We start from the raw sequence: 17,648 nt of genomic DNA on the forward strand, positions 1-17,648 counted from the left end.
ACCTTTTTCATAGGCTTTTTTGAGTTTGGGCAAGGACACAGGGGCCCCATGATATCCTATTGCCCGGGGGCCCCATGAGTTGTCAGTCCGCCCCGGGTTATAGGATTGTAACTTTTTTTTTTTCTATGGCTGAACTGGATGGACTTTTGTCTTTTTCAGCCAGACTATGTAACTATTGCACTGAGGGTTCTCTATACACATTAGAATAAAATAGTGGTAGTTCCAAATTTTGATGGCGCATGATATTGCCACAAAGGTCTAGGAAACACAAAAATTTCAGTAAAAAACATGCTAAGGTGAATTCTAGGGAAAACAAACACAGTAAATTACCTAAATATGTGATTAAATATAAAAAAAGAGGTTGCAGCGAGTAAATAGATACTCAACATGTGAAACCGTAAATTTGCGTGCACCCGTGAAATGGCAACAAATTTGAGCACCCTATATTTTCTATAGGCGACTCTTCAAAGCACCATATAGGTTAAGAGTTTAGTGGTATGGAGGGGGTCTAGTGCTAGAATTACGTCTCTCACTCCGGCATGCATGGCGATATGTAACGTGTATTGCAATCAATGTTTTCATTCATAGGCGCCCCCAATGTGTGCGTTAATGTTCGTACGTGCGTATATGTGGGGGTGCTTCAAAATTCTTTTGGAAAGGTGGGGGGGATTTTATGTACTTGGGTGTAATTTAATTTTTTTGTAAATATTTAATTAATTGTTTAACTTTTGTTTTTTCATCACCTAGGGGACAAAAAGTCCCCTATGTGTCGCTTTTTAGGGGACAGGTTCTCTTTAATGAGACATACATGTCTTCTCTGTGCTCCACTGAAAGTATTGCAATACATTCCTCCCGTGGCTATGCTAGCCGGGGAAAGTGACAGGGTGACGACACACACGTCGTTACTTGGTCACCAAGATGGAGAGGAGAGCGGACTTGTGTCTGCTCTCCTCCCTCCCCTCCACCGCCGGCACCCGCCATGTCGGTCCCAGGCCTGAAGATGGGCAAGTGGAGCCTGAAATACATGGTGGGGGGGCATTAATGGGGTGTGTTTTAGCAGTCGGGTGGCAGCGCAGCCACCCAAACTGCTTCCACCTGACAGGCAGGAGTCTGCTTGTCAGTTGTTGTATACACCAGGGGCGGACTGACCATTTGGAAACTCGGGCACTGCCCAAGGGCCTGGGGTCAGTAGGGGGCCCCATGAGATGCCCCTGGTACCTTTTTCATAGGCTTTTTTGAGTTTGGGCAAGGACACAGGGGCCCCATGATCCCCTATTGCCTGGGGAGTCAGTAGGGGGCCCCATGAGATGCCCCTGGTACCTTATTCATAGGCTTTTTTGAGTTTGGACAAGGACACAGGGGCCCCATGATCCCCTATTGCCCGGGGGCCCCATGAGTTGTCAGTCCGCCCCTGGTACACACAATCCTGGTGGCCACAGCCATCGGATTGTGTGTAAACCCCCCCCCCCCCATGTAAGGTCCACACAATGCACGGACCTGGCAGCGAAGAGGTTTAAAAGAGAAGTATGGCCAAAGCTTTTCTGATCATACTTCTGTAGTGGGTCACTCCTGCACTTACGTTTGCTTTGCCGTGAGCTAAAGTCAGCTTATAGTGGACTAAAGTTCGCTGTCAGCTGAGATCACAGAGCCACTCCAGGCTCTGGAAGGATCCCAAACATATTGTCAGGATCCACCCAGCTGCCCAATTGGCAGCTTGCTCCAGTTCTCAACATACAGCTCAGGGAAGACCAAGAACTGAGCGATCAACGGTCATGTGATCGCTCATTTCTTGGGTTCAGAGCCAACAGAGGACAGCGACAGCATCAGGTCGATGCAACATAGAGGTGAATATAGATAATTATTTTTCTAAATACCCCAAACTTAGTTATGGCAGTTTTTAAGCAGTTGCCAGTTTAAGTGTGTACAGTTTTGTTCAAAATTTTGCTTGCCTGGTAGAAATTGTGACATTTTTGCATTTATATTGAAAATATGACTGATCATGCCAAAAAACTGTCATTTATGTAAGGATAATGATCATATTAAGCCATTTATTATCACATAGTTGTCTGTCTCCTTTTTAACCTCCCTGGCGGTATTCCCGAGTGTAGCTCGGGGTGAAGTTTCAGCACCACAAGCGGTAACCCCGAGCTACACTTGGGAATACACTGCAGCGTTGCTCCGGGATCTCTTCTTCACTTTCCTTGTCCTGCGCTCCCGCGATGTCCCCCCTGCAGTGTCCCCGGCAATGTCCTCCGGCCGATGCTGGCATCTGTCTTCTGGGTTCCATTCCCTGCGACGTCGGGACGTACGGGGGACGGAACTGATGGGAAATTTGAAAATGTGAAAAAGTGACATTCACTAAATTCACTAAAATCACAGAGTATAACATTCCTGTATCAAACCATTTCACATACATTTTGTCCCGAGTGCTTTGTCCGGCGCCCTGCCTGCATTTTTACTGTTCTTTCTGCCTGGAAACTGAGAAACGTCCATGGCGTCCAAAAAGCGTCCCTTTAGGTCAAAAGCGGTTTTAGACCGGCTAGAGAACAGCGATAGTAAATCAGAACCACTTGCAGAATTGAGTGATAATGATTCGTGGGGGAAATTCCTCATCAGACACTGAAAACGATTCTGCGACTTTGCTCAGCGATGTGCGAACTTGGCGCTATATTTCACATTTCAGTGTTTTTGGTTTGATTATATTATTGAATTAAATTTATTATTATTATATTATTATTTTTTATGATTATTTATTAAATTATGATTTCGTTTTTCAAGTTTTTTCCTACCCGGGATGCTTACTAGACTCTTGTTCGGACAGATTTCAGTGAGTTATTCCTAAAACTTACAGGCCTACAATAAAAAAAAACATATTTACATGCAAAAAAATGTACCGCTTTGAGCACAGAAATATGGACATAATCAGACCGCTAGGGAGGTTAAATTATAATAACAGAAATCTCCCAAATGGGCCGAATCAAAAGTTTCCCTCCCCTGGAATGTTTGGCCTTGGTACAGACACACAAGGTGACACACACGGGTTAAAATGCCAATTAAATGGTAATTTCCCACATCTGTGACTTTTAAAAAGTGTCAGTGTATAAATAGTCAATGAGTTTGTTAGCTCTTACATGGATGCACTGAGCAGCTTAAATACTGAGCCATGGGGAACAGAAAAGAACTGTCAAAAGACCTGCATAACAAGGTTACAGAACTTTATAAAGATGGAAAAGGATATAAAAAGATATCCAAAGCCTTGAATATGCCAATCAGTACTGTTCAATCACATATTAAGAAGTGGAAAGTGGAATCACATGGTACAGACTAGGTCAATCGCAGCCCATCTATGTTATGTGATTATCTGTGGCCAATCACAGCTAATCACAAAACAAACTGAATGAATCGATTTCATTCAGTAAAATGCTTGTTTATAAAAAATTAAATGAATAAGCAATCATAGTGTGTAAAACAAAAAAAAAAAATGATCACATCTGCAGAGTAGTACAATGTTACTATGGTAAAATTATATTACTCTGGTCACATTGTGTATTAATATTGTATTGTGTAAATATTTGTAAGAAAAATAAAAACAAAATTTAATTTAAAAAAAAAAAAATTATGTTTTTTTTGGTACTGTCACCAGTCAGTGTCCCTGATCACCGCCTCACCAGTTATATGATGACGCTGTACTGCCTTCAGCAGCTCAGAGGTGCTATCCCTGATGAGGCAGCAGTAAGGCTAGGTTCACACCTGTGCGGCCATGTGGGTCGCGATTTGCGAGGTCACGAGAGCCCATTCATTTTAATAAGCTGCCATGCCCTGGGACATGCAGGAAAGAAGTCCCTAAACTATTTTTGAAATAGCAGCCTGCACGAGAACCGAGGTTCCCAGTACAGGTGCGATTTCCAGTGTGGGTGGTTGATTAATGGCATCCGCCCTTGGGTCCTGCATTTCTCTGTGTGGGTGGTTGCAGCTGCCGGTATATATGCAGGTCCCGCAGTGGCATCACCCGCACAGGTGTAAACCTAGCCTAACTGGGCAAGTGATCTGCAGCCAGGTGGGAGGCCCTCCACTATCAGTAGCGGCGTGCAGGCAGCCAGGCCTGTGCCTCACAGCACATAGCTTTTCTGAAACACCTGGCTACTGTGGGGAGCCCCTCTCCAATTGCTAGCAGAGTTCTGTAGTTCTATTGGACTAGGATCCCTCCAGCTGTTTGCCTGTGTTACCAGATCTACCCAAGCCTGTGAGGGACATTATGAGGATAATTACAAATTGATGTTTGTGTTCTGAGCAATTTTACTGGAGTAGCTAGGCTCTCTGTTGCTATAGAGCAGCTTTTCTCATCCAGGGTTCCTCTAAAGCAGGGGCCTCCAGACTTTCTAGGCAAAGGTTCAGTTTACTGTCCTTCAGGCTTCACGAGGGGCGGACAGTGGCCGGTGGGAGTAGAAAATGCCCTGGTGTCAGTGGGAGTCATCAATGCTCCATCATTGGTAGTAGTGCTGGTATGGTGTCGGTAAAAGAACTGGTGCCCCCTCATTGGTATCAGTTGGAAGAAAAGTGTCTCAAGGGCCAAAAAAAGCAAGCTAAGGGCCACATCTGTTCCCAGGCCACAGTGTGGAGACCACTGCTCTGGAGATTGCTAGGGGTTCTTTGAGCAACTGCTGCCTCCCAGATACAGTTAGGTCCATATATATTTGGACACAGGCACAATTTTAGATGTTTACCAAAACATATTCAAGCTATAGTTATATAATGGATATGGGCTGAAAGTGCGCACCCCCAGGTGTAATTTGAGGGTATGTGCATCCAAATTGGAGGAAGGGTTAAGGAATTACAGCTCTTAAGAGTAACCATCCCCCCTTTTTCAAGGGACCAAAAGTAATTGGACAACTGAATCAAAAGCTGTTTCATGGCCAGGTGTGGGCTACTCCTTTGTTATTTCTTCATCAATTAAGCAGGTAAAAGGTCTGGAGTTGATTCTAAGTGTGGGATTTGCATTTGGAATCTTTTGCTGTGAACCGACATCATGCTTTCAAAGGAGCTGTCCATGCAAGTAAAACAGGCCATTGTAAGGCTTAAAAAAAAAAAAAATCCATCAGAGAGCAGCAATATTAGGAGCGGCCAAATCAACAGTTTGGTACATGTTGAGGAAAGAAGAACGCACGGGTGAGCTCAGCAACATAAAAAGGCATGGACGTCCACGGAAGACAACAGTGGCGGATGATCGCAGGATCCTCTCTATGGTAAAGAGAAACCCATTCACAACATCCAGACAAGTGAAGGACACTATCCAGGAGGGGGGCGTATCATTGTCAGTCTACAATCAAGAGAAGACTTCACGAGAGCAAATACAGAGGGTTCACCACAAGGTGCAAAACATTCATAAGCCTGAAGAATAGAAACGCCAGATTAGACTTTGCCAAAAAAACATGTAAAAAAGCCAGACCAGTTCTGGAAAAGCATTCTTTGGACGGATGAAACTAAGATGAATCTGTACCAGAATGACAGGAAGAAAAAAATGTGGAGAAGGCTTGGAACAGCTCATGATCCAAAGCACACAACGTCATCTGTACACCATGATGGAGGCAGTGTGATGGCATGGGCATGCATGGCTTCCAGTGGCACTGGGTCATTGGTGTTTATTGATGATGTGACAGAAGACAGAAGCAGCCAGAGGAATTCTGCAGAGTTTACAGATATACTGTCAGCCCAGATTCAGCCAAATGCAGCAAAGTTGATTGGACAGCACTTCACAGTACACATGGATAGTGATCCAAAACACACTGCAAAAGCAACCCAGGAGCTTTTGAAGGAAAAGAAGTGGAATATTCTGCAATGGCCGAGTCAATCACCTGATCTCAACCCAATTGAGCATGCATTTCACTTGCTGAAGGCAAAACTAGAGGCAGAAAGACCCACAAACAAAGAACAACTGAAGACAGCTGCAGTTAGAGCCTGGCAAAGCATCAGAAAGGAGGAAACCCAGTCTTTGGTCATGTCCATGGGTTCCAGACTTCAGGCAAAGCATCAGAAAGGAGGAAACCCAGTATTTGGTAATGTCCATGGGTTCCAGACTTCAGGCAGTCATTGCCAGTAAAGGATTCTCAACAAAATATTACAAATGAATATTTTATTTATGATTATATTCATTTGTCCAATTACATTTGAGTCCCTGAAAATGGAGGGACTATGTATAAAAATGGTTGCAGTTCCTGAAATTTGTACTTGATATTTCTGTTCAACCCCTTGAATTAAAGCTGAAAGTCTGCACTTCAAATTCATTTGGATCGTTTCGTTTTAATTTATTCTGGTGGCATACAGAGCCAAAAGTATGAAAATTGTGCCCGTGTCCAAATATATATGGACCTAACTGTGTGTAACCACAGACATCAATGATCTCCCTGTAAGGGTCGGTTTTTTCCCAATGACCACAAATGTAAAGAGCATTCTTCCCAGTGATCATCAGACGAATGCATTTCCGGGACAAGGTCATCTAGAGTCCAAGGCAAACATGCCAAATTACATCCTCCTCCCAAGATCTTTGAGCATTACGTGTCAGCAAAATCCCCCCCCCCCCCAAAAAAAAAAACATTAAGCACCAATTTGGATGCTTACCCCCTAAGCATAAATTCCCCCTTCTTCCAATACAAATCTGCCCCCATGCTGAAATCCCCCCTTTCAGCACAAATCTTTGCCTCCCCCCCATCCCCTTCCCTAGCTCAAATCCTCTCTCTCCCCATAAGCGCCCCAGCACAAATCCCCCCCACAAAAAAAGTCCCTCTTATAGCACAAATCCTCTAACCTCAACATTTCTCCTCCTAACACCCCCCCCCACTCCAAATTCTCTGGTCCAGCACAAATTCCCCTCCCCCAATCCCCCATCCTAGCACAAATCCCCCTCCCAAATTTCTCCTTCGAGCACAAATACCCCCCCAATCATTTCTACTAGCCCTACTACTCCCCCCAAAAGAAATTTCACCTCCTAGCACAAAACCACTCCCCTCTTACCATATCAACTTTTCTAGCACAAATCCCCCCTCCTAGAACAAATCATCTTTCTCTCCCATCACAAATTCCCCCAAATCCCCCATCTTAGAACAAATCATCTTTCCCCTCCCAACACAAATCCCTCCTCCTAGAACAAATCATCTTTCACCTCCCAACACAAATCCCCTGTCCTAGAACAAATCATCTTTCCCCTCCCAACACAAATCCCCCCTCCTAGAACAAATCATCTTTCCCCTCCCAACACAAATCCCCCCTCCTAGAACAAATCATCTTTCCCCTCCCAACACAAATCCCCCCTCCTAGAACAAATCATCTTTCCCCTCCCAACACAAATCCCCCCTCCTAGAACAAATCATCTTTCCCCTCCCAACACAAATCCCCCCAAATCTCCACTCCTAGCACACCTCCCCAAATTTCCCCTGCTAGAACATTTAATACCTCCAGCTGCCCCCAAATTCCCCCTACCAACACAAATGTCCCCCCCCCCCCCCAATCTCCTCGTGGTGCCCCCCCCCCCCAGCCTCACATGATGCTACAGTGCCCAGGGCAGCCGCTCCTATTGCCCACCCCTTATCCTGGCCCTGGACTAACGTACTGTGAGCTGTAGATGAAATTATTGTTGTCAAAGGTTCCCTGAGCCTGGGAAGTTATTTCAAGGGTTCCTCCATGTTGAAAAGGTTGAAAAAGGCAGCTAGAGGGTTTTATCGAGACTCAAGATCATAGACACATGTTACCCTCATTGAGCCACAGAGACACTGGAAGAGTTCATGTTACTGCACCTTTCATGATCTGTTTTGCATTAGCTTGCAGGGTATGCATGATCTTTGCCATTCTGACCCTGCTTGCACCATTAATTTTCATTATTTTCCACCTGTTTGGTAAGCTGACCATTACGATTGCTCTCTGTCTGACCCTTCAATCAATTACTCATCCTGTTACAGAACTTGTACCAGTAATTAAAAAATGAAAAAATAATGGAAGCCCCTCCCTTCTTTCCCCAGCTTTTCCCATTTGCTGTTTTTTCTGCTCATTTAGTCTAGGGGGGGGCGCTAATAGAATTAAAGTGTTACAAAACCCAGGGCCCTGCATTCACTATATTCGCTCTCCCCGGACCCTGCATTCACTATATCTGGTCTCCCCCGGACCCTGCATTCACTATATCTGGTCTCCCCGGACCCTGCATCCACTATATCTGGTCTCCCTGGACCCTGCATTCACTATATCTGCTCTCCCCGGACCCTGCATTCACTATATCCGCTCTCCCCGGGCCCTGCATTCACTATATCTGGTCTCCCCGGACCCTGCATTCACTATATCTGGTCTCCCTGGACCCTGCATTCACTATATCTGGTCTCCCCGGACCCTGCATCCACTACCCTGCATTCACTATATCTGGTCTCCCCGGACCCTGCATTCACTATATCTGGTCTCCCCGGACCCTGCATTCACTATATCTGGTCTCCCCGGACCCTGCATTCACTATATCTGGTCTCCTCCGGACCCTGCATTCACTATATCTGGTCTCCCCGGACCCTGCATTCACTATATCTGCTCTCCCAGGACCCTGCATTCACTATATCTGCTCTCCCCGCACCCTGCATTCACTATATCCGGTCTCCCTGGACCCTGCATTCACTATAGCTGGTCTCCCCGGACCCTGCATTCACTATATGTGCTCTCCCCGGACCCTGCATCCACTATCCTGCATTCACTATATCTGGTCTCCCCGGACCCTGCATTCACTATAGCTGGTCTCCCCGGACCCTGCATTCACTATATCTGGTCTCCCCGGACCATGCATTCACTATATCTGCTCTCCCCGGACCCTGCATCCACTACCCTGCATTCACTATATCTGGTCTCCCCCGGACCCTGCATTCACTATATCCGGTCTCCCCGGACCCTGCATTCACTCTATCTGGTCTTCCGAGACCCTGCATTCACTATATCCGGTCTCCCCAGACCCTGCATTCACTCTATCTGGTCTCCCGAGACCCTGCATTCACTATATCCGGTCTCCCCCGGACCCTGCATTCACTATATCTGGTCTCCCCCAGACCCTGCATTCACTATATCTGCTCTCCCCGGACCCTGCATTCACTATCTCTGCTCTCCCCGGACCCTGCATTCACTATATCTGCTCTCCCCGGACCCCACATTCACTATATCTGGCCTCTCCTGGACCCTGCATTCACTATATCTGGCCTCTCCTGGACCCTGCATTCACTATATCTGGCCTCCCCCGGACCCTGCATTCACTATATCTGGTCTCCCCGGACCCTGCATTCACTATATCTGGTCTCCCTGGACCCTGCATTCACTATATCTGCTCTCCCCGGACCCCACATTCACTATATCTGGCCTCTCCTGGACCCTGCATTCACTATATCTGGCCTCTCCTGGACCCTGCATTCACTATATCTGGCCTCCCCCGGACCCTGCATTCACTATATCTGGTCTCCCCGGACCCTGCATTCACTATATCTGGTCTCCCCGGACCCTGCATTCACTATATCTGGTCTCCCACAGTACACAGAACATGGAAATGCAGTTATTTCAGTAAATATAAACTGCTAAATTTTTTTAACATATAAAAAAGTAATTTTAACATATATTTTTAAATATATTTGTAAATGCATTCCAAAAGTGTAGATTTGTATTTTTAAAAATATGTTTAATATATTTTGTAATAAAAACACATATATTGAATACGGCCAAAACTGTAGCATTTCAAATATATGTCAATATATTTGGAAAGAGTATTTTTAAAATATATTTCAAATACCTTAGATTGTACGCCCCTTGAGGGTTAGGGACTGATGTGAATGTACAATGTATATGTGCGTAAACTGACGGCGCTATATAAGTACCTGAAATAAATAAATAAATAAATATATTTTTTTTCCATATGGGCTGGGGGCACTGCTTAAGGGGGAGGAGCCAGGAGCGCTGGTGGAGACCCGAAAAGAAGAGGATCAGGGCTGCTCTGTGCAAAATTACTGCACAGGAGGTAAGTATAACATGTTTGTTATTACAAAAAAAAAAAAAAAAGTCACTTAAGGCTCAGAAAGCAAAAGAAAAAAAAATAATTTCACACTCTACTCAAAATAAAAAAAAAAAAAAAAAGTGTTGGCTTTAACCACTTGCCGCCCTGTCACTGTAGAAATACGGTGGCAGGGCGGCACTGGTAGGCAAAACCACGTTTTAAAAAGCGTGTTTTGTAAACAGATAGGGGGCACGCGCGAGGCGCGCCGCCGCCCTATCTGTCCCGCCGATCACCGCCACAGATGTCAGTCGCCGGGTCACAGCCGGTCTTTACCGGTTGTTTCCAGGCGATCGGCGGCAAACAGTGATAGACAGCACAGCTGCAGTAGCTGTGCTGTCTGTCACTTCCCTGACAGCTCGAGGACAAGCTGATCGAGAAAGAAGAGTTTCTCTCTCTCGATCAGCCTTGTCCCGCCCAGTACACACCCCCGCCCCCTAGTAAAACACTCCCCCTCACTCCTATAACCCTTCCCTGAAAAATAAAGTTAACCCCTTCCTCCCCATTGCCATTAGTACAGTGTCAGTGTTTTTTTTTTTGCACTGATCACTGTATTAGTGTTTTTGGGGATGACAGTGACCCCAAGTCAGTACCCCCCAATGTCAGAATGTCCGCCGCAGTCCCGCCATAAGTCGCTGGTCGCTGCCATAAGTCCCTGATCGCCGCCATAATTCGCTGATCGCTGCCATTATTAGTATAAAAAAAAACTAAAAATCCCAGTATCTTTCCCGCCATTTGTAAACGCTATAACATTTTTTTTTTTATAGCGCAAAAAATAAAAACCGTACAGTCGATCAAATACCACCAAAAGAAAGCTCAATTTGTGTGGAAAAAAAGGATGTAAATTTCATTTATGTACCATATTGCATGACCGCGCAATTGTCCGTTAAACTAGTGCAACGCTGTATAGCAGAAAAATGGCGTAAATTGCAGTATCTATACCATAGTTTGTAGACGCTATAACTTCCACACAAAGCAATCAATATACACTTATTGGGATTTTTTTTACCAAAAACATGGAGCAGAATACATTTTGGCCTAAATTTATAACCAACTTTGAGTTTACTATATATTTTTTATAGCTGAAAGTAAAAAATATTGTTTTTCTTCAAAATTTTTGGCTTTTTTTTTTTATAGCGTGAAAAATAAAAAGCGCACAGATGATCAAATACCACCGAAAGAAAGCTCTATTTGTGTGAAAAAAAGGACGTAAATTTTGTTTGGGTGCAGCATTGCATGACTGCGCAATTATCAGTTGAATTAGTGCAGCGCTGAGTAGCAAAAAGAGGCCTGGTCATTAAGGGGGGTAAATCCTCTGGAGGGCAAGTGGTTAAATATATTTTAAGGTTCAAGATCCTTTAACTCTTTTCTCTTTTTGCGTCTCTTAGGTTGTGATGGACAACATGAAACGGAAATGCAAATGCCACGGCACTTCGGGAAGCTGCCAGCTGAAGACCTGTTGGCAGGTGACCCCTGAGTTTCGAACGATTGGCTCCGTCCTGAAGGACAGGTTCACAGTAGCCACCCTCATAAGGCCCCACAACAGAAACAATGGGCAGCTGGGCCAGCTGGAGCAGACGCAGGTCCCGTATCGGAGGCGGGCCAGCATTAATGACTTGGTGTATTTCGAGAAGTCGCCCGATTTCTGCGAGCAGGAGATGCATTTGGACTCGGCGGGGACGCAGGGGCGGATATGCAACAAAACCAGCCCGGGGATGGACAACTGTGAGAGCCTCTGCTGTGGGCGTGGCCACAACATCCTGCGGCAGACGCGCAGCGAGCGCTGCAACTGCAAGTTCCACTGGTGCTGCTATGTGGTGTGCGAGGAGTGCCGCATCACAGAGTGGGTGAGCGTGTGTAAATAAAGGGAGGACACCGCCAGGACACGGCTTCTGAGATTTTATCTGAAAAACACAAGGAGGTTCTCTAGGAGAAAATTCAAATTTGATCACTCACAGAGCAGAGATGCTCAGGGACTTACAGCCCTCCCAGGGGCGGACTGACAACTCATGGGGCCCCCGGGCAATAGGGGATCATGGGGCCCCTGTGTCCTTGCCCTAACTCAAAAAAGCCTATGAAAAAGGTACCAGGGGCATCTCATGGGGCTCCCTACTGACCTCGGGCCCTCAGGCAGTGCCCGAGTTATCAAATGGTCAGTCCGCCCCTGAGCCCTCCACTCATTCAGTCCCCTTCTCCTTCATAAGTTGGCCTGGGACTAAACTGCACCATTGACTGCCTATGTTTACTTCACATACCAGATGCTGCTCTTACTTGGATTGCCCAATCAGAATCAAGATGATCTGTCCTTCAAGGCAAAGTTACAGGTTCTCTTGTTGGGGACGTCCTTCCCATCTGCTCTATTCATCTGTCAGAGTCATGGGTCTAGTCCCTCTGTAAGCTCCATGTCAGAGCTTACACAGGGAAAGCCTTCTCCCTTCCCCCAATGCGCCCCTTGTGATTGGCCCAAAGCATGGCATCCTAGGACTAGTCGGAGAATGTCACATGTTCCCCTGTAGCCAAAGTATCAGGGATTTGCAAGGGCTCAGACAGATGAGCTGATCGGTTTGGAACTATGCTGGCAAGATGAGAACTACCATGCGAGGGGTTACCCTAACAAGAGACCCCCGAATGGGCAAACTGACATACTTTATGTTTTTCCTTTCAGTGCCCCCTCTCTATATGATGAAGGGAGCACATGACACACGTCCATGAATGGATATCTTGGAGGGAGGTGGTTTCATTTTTATCCTTTCTTTTTTGCCTAGAAGCCCTTTTAAAGTGTTACTAGACCCACAACAGTACAATCAGTCTCTATATGCAGTAAAACATGCTTGTTATACTCACGGTGGAGCCCAAGGGGTTAATCCTTCGCATTGTGTAAAAAGGCTGATCCTGTCTTCTCTGATCCTCCCCTTCTTCTACTGTCCCCAGTCCATCTGCTGATAGAACAGAGCCTTGGGGGAAAGCTGCACATGCTCAGTTTGGTGTGTACTGTTAGAGATTTTTTTTTCTCTTGGGAGAGTACATGTGATCAGCAGAGGGCCAATCAGTGCTGTCCAGACAGAAGGTCAGGGGTTGTGCAGCCTTAAAGGACAAATGGGAGAATGAAAACTCCTCCTACATGTTTTACCAGTGCTCTGCTGGGCACTGATAGAAGTCACAAGACTGCTATATACTGTGGATGAGAAAAGGTTAGCAGTTTATAGTTACTAAAATAATTGCATTTCCATGTTGTGCGTACTGTAAGAAACCAGATATAGTGAATGCAGGGTCCGGGGAGTCCAGATATAGGGAATGCGGGGTCCGGGGAGACCAGATATAGGAAATGCAGTGTATGGGGAGACCAGATATAGGGAATGCAGGGTGCGTGGAGACCGGATATACTGAATGCAGGGTCCAGGGAGACCAGATATAGTGAATGCAGGATCTGGGGAGACCAGATATAGTGAATGCAGGGTCCGGGGAGACCGGATATAGTGAGTGCAGGGTCCGTGGAGACCAGATATAGTGAATGCAGGGTCCAGGGAGAGCGGATATAGTGAATGCAGGGTCCAGGGAGACCAGATATAGTGAATGCAGGGTCCGGGGAGACCAGATATAGTGAATGCAGGGTTCGGGGAGACCAGATATAGTGAATGCAGGGACCGGGGAGACCAGATATAGTGAATGCAGGGTCCGGGGAGACCGGATATTGTGAATGCAGGGTCCGTGGAGACCAGATATAGTGAATGCAGGGTTCAGGGAGAGCAGATATAGTGAATGCAGGGTCCGGGGAGACCAGATATAGGTAATGCAGGGTCCGGGGAGACCAGATATAGTGAATGCAGGGTCCGGGGAGACCGGATATAGTGAATGCAGGGTCCGGGGAGACCGGATATAGTGAATGCAGGGTCCGGGGAGACCAGATATAGTGAATGCAGGGTCCGGGGAGACCAGATATAGTGAATGCAGGGTCTGGGGAGACCGGATATAGTGAATGCAGGGTCCGGGGAGACCGGATATAGTGAATGCAGGGTCCGGGGAGAGCAGATATAGTGAAGGCAGGGTCCGGGGAGACCAGATATAGTGAATGCAGGGTCCGGGGAGAGCAGATATAGTGAATGCAGGGTCCGGGGAGAGCAGATATAGTGAATGCAGGGTCCGGGGAGACCAGATACAGTGAATGCAGGGTCCAGGGTTTAATACCACTTTAATAATTGTTTTTGACAAACTTTAACTTCCATGTGATACCAAAGGGATGTGTGAGGCCTAAAGCCTAATCTGAAATCAGCATGGGTGAGATACACTACTTGCTACAGAAGGTGCTGTCTTAGATGCTTGTTTAAAGTGGTTGTAAGCCTTTAAAATGAAAAAATGAACAAAGCATAGCCTTCTATGGTGTGTACTTGCCTCAACCCAAAGCACCTAGTGTGATTTCTGTCTGCTCACGCATCCCTCTGTTATCTGCTTGAGTCACTTCTGACACCTATGCTGACACCAAAAAATCCAGGGAGGCAGCCCTGCCCCCCGCCAGGCAGCAATTAACAGCCTCAGCTGTGCATGTTTCCTTATGAGACTGTTTAAATGGGTGTTGTGTCCATTCACTCCACTCAGGTCTCAGATCACACTCAGCTCTCTGTTTTATGCTGTGCAGTATGTGACATCAGACCCCCAGCCCCTGACCTTCTGGAGCTGAGAAACACTGGGGTGGAATTACTGAAACTGGAGAGTGAAAAATCCATTGCAGCTGTGCATGGTAGCCAATCAGCTTCTAACGTCAGCTTGTTCAATTAACCCCTCGCCCTCCTGAGGATTTCCCCCCCTTCCTGACCAGGCCATTTTTTGCGTTAGGGCGCTGCGTTACTTTAACTTACAATTGTGCGGTCATGCAACGCTGCACCCAAATGAAATTTACGGCCTTTTTCCCCACAAATAGAGCTTTCTTTTGGTGGTATTTGATCACCTGTGGGTTTTTTTTTATTTTTTGTGCTATAAAAAAAAGGCTGACAATTTTGAGGAAAAAAAAACAATATTTTTGACTTTTTGCTATAAAACATGTCCAGTAAAAAAATTGAAAAAAAATTAAATTCCTCATAAATTTAGGCCAAAATGTATTCTGCTCCATATCTTTGCTAAAAAAATTCCAATACGTGTAAATTAATTGGGTTACATGAAAGTTATAGCGTTTACAAATGGCGGTATATATACTGGACTTTTTAATTTTTTTTATTTTTACTAGTAATGGTCGCGGTCAGCTACTTATAACGGGACTGCGTTGGGCATTCTGACAGTGGGGGGGGAACTGACTTGGTGTCACTGACATCCCCCGTGACACCAATACAGTGATCAGTGCTAATAAAAAGCACCAACACTATACTAATGGCACTGGGCAGGAAGGGGTTAACATGAGGGGTGATCAAAGGGTTAACTGTGTGTGTGCTTCACTGTAAGCACACTGCTTTGCATGTGCAGAAGCTGACAGGGGGGAGAACTGTTTTGAAACTAAAAGCTCTCCCCCCCTCGTCTGAGATCCTCGGCAATCACCGGGCGCCGGCCAGGACCCATTGATCGACAGCCGCGGTTTTAGTAAATCAACCCCACTAGATTCTGGAATTTGTATGGCTGTAGAGGAGAGAGGGCGGCAGATAAACAGGTACAACTTATGTAGGAGGATTTGTTTCATCTCTGTGTATCCCCTGAGGCCGGTCACTTCACTGGATTTACAACCACTTTAAATGATAGTTTAATGGACAGTTGTGGCAGCACCTCCCCTAAAAGTCAGTCTCAGCAACATTGTTTCAAAAAGGTTCTATTCCATTGTATGTTATCATACGTAACGATTGCCATAAATGTTACATATGTGTATACTTGGCAATGGCTGGTTTCACATAGGGACACAGACCTCTCACAGCCCTAAGATCTACTGTGGAGATTGTTAAAGGAACTCTGAGCCCAAAAGTAAAAATGTATTTTATTGCAGCTTAGCAATTCTGAAATGTGATAACTGCTTTAGTTTTATTTTTTAGACTTTTTTTTCGCTTGGTGACCCTGCTAGTAAATCTGTTATTTTCCAACTTCTTTTAGCCTGGGTTGACATATGTGCGGTGCGGTATATTGCATGTGATTCGCACAGGAACCGCACCGCACTCCTGTGCAAATCACATGCGATTTGTGTGCAGTGCGATCGGAGCCGTACATTTTGTATGGTTCTAATCGCACCGCACCCGCACCAAAAATGCGCAGGACTCTTTTTTGGGTACACACTAGAATCGGATCGAACGGGTATTCACACCCATGCGATCCGATTCTGCACATCGCACCACGTTTTCTAGACCAATTTCGGGGTGTTGTTAACATACACATCCGCAGCGGTTTGCATGAATGGGGTGCGATTATGATGCGGTGCGGAATTCACACTGAAAACGCTGCAAATTCCGCACCGCATCAGTGTGAACTTTCATTGAACACGCTGACGTCAGAAACTGATTGGCTCCCATGCAGGGGCGGACTGACAACTCATGGGGCCCCCCGGGCAATAGGGGATCATGGGCAATAGGGGATCATGGGGCCCCTGTGTCCTTGCCCTAACTCAAAAAAGCCTATAAAAAAGGTACCAGGGGCATTTCATGGGGCCCCCTACTGACCCCGGGCCCTCGGGCAGTGCCCGAGTGCTCAAATGGTCAGTCTGCCCCTGGTCAGGATAGAAGAGGATGAGCATGCAATGAGGCTCATTCATAGCTCAATGAACTGATAGAGAGCTACAGGACAGTGGTGGGACCTTTCTGGATAAGCAATGTGGCAAAAGAATGTGACTCTCCATGAAGGATGAACTGTGCATTTGCCTCACCCCTACCACCCCTACCCCCAAACCAGTACTAATAAGATACGTTGGGAAGGTGAATCTGATAGGAGATACTGCATCAGGTAGGACAGTTTGCATATGCATTATATGGGTAAATGTGGTCACCTGACCATCACACCTTCTATTATGGCCCAAAGTATGTGGACCCCCTACAAATTATTGAGTTCAGGTTTTTGTCAGTGAAGGTTACTCTAAATGCTTAAACATGCAAAGACATTGTGAACAATTGTGCTCTTCCAACCCCATGGTAACAGTTTAACAAGACCCTTCAAAGCCTACAAAACCCGCTCAATAAAGAAATGGTTTGATGAGTTTGGGTGGAGGAACCTAAAGCGGAGCTCCAGGCTCCCCTGAAACAAATTAAAAGTCAGCAGCTACAAATACTGTAGCTGCTGACTTTTAATATAAGTGCACTTACCTGTCCCAGGGGACCAACAATGTCCTCACCCAAGCTGGCATCTTCAGTAAGGGAAGCCTTGAAGTAGTTTCCTACTGCGCATGCACTTTGTAAACAGGCCGCAGTCTTCGGGGACCTGTGAAGTGTCCCAGAAGGATGCAGGGGTTGGAGGGTTGAACGTCTTGCTTAGAGCGCTGCAGCGATCTGACCCAGAAGTGGGAGTGGGTACCTGTCAAAACCAGGTACCCCCCAAAAAGTGCCAAATGTGGCAGTGGAGGGGGGAGATAGACAAGAGGAAGTTTGGGTGGAGTTCCATTTTAGGTGTCCTGCACAGAACCCTGACCACAACCCTACTGAAC

General features: G+C 46.1%; 1 protein-coding gene across 1 annotated transcript in view; it reads left to right on the plus strand.

Annotated features, from left to right (window-relative positions):
* The window catches only part of WNT10A (Wnt family member 10A), a 128,902-nt gene extending 115,007 nt beyond the window's left edge, over positions 1-13,895 (plus strand). Inside the window, exon 4 of the mRNA XM_089683576.1 lies at positions 11,440-13,895. Within this exon, the coding sequence (XP_089539702.1) occupies positions 11,440-11,916 (477 nt within the window). The 3' untranslated portion in view covers positions 11,917-13,895. The remainder of the gene's footprint in view (positions 1-11,439) is intronic.
* The last annotated feature ends 3,753 nt before the right edge of the window (positions 13,896-17,648 follow it).

Source organism: Staurois parvus, unplaced genomic scaffold (genome assembly GCF_062004578.1).
Source record: "Staurois parvus isolate SC_StPar_1 unplaced genomic scaffold, SC_StPar_1.0 ptg000315l, whole genome shotgun sequence".
Taxonomy (NCBI): Eukaryota; Metazoa; Chordata; class Amphibia; order Anura; family Ranidae; genus Staurois; species Staurois parvus.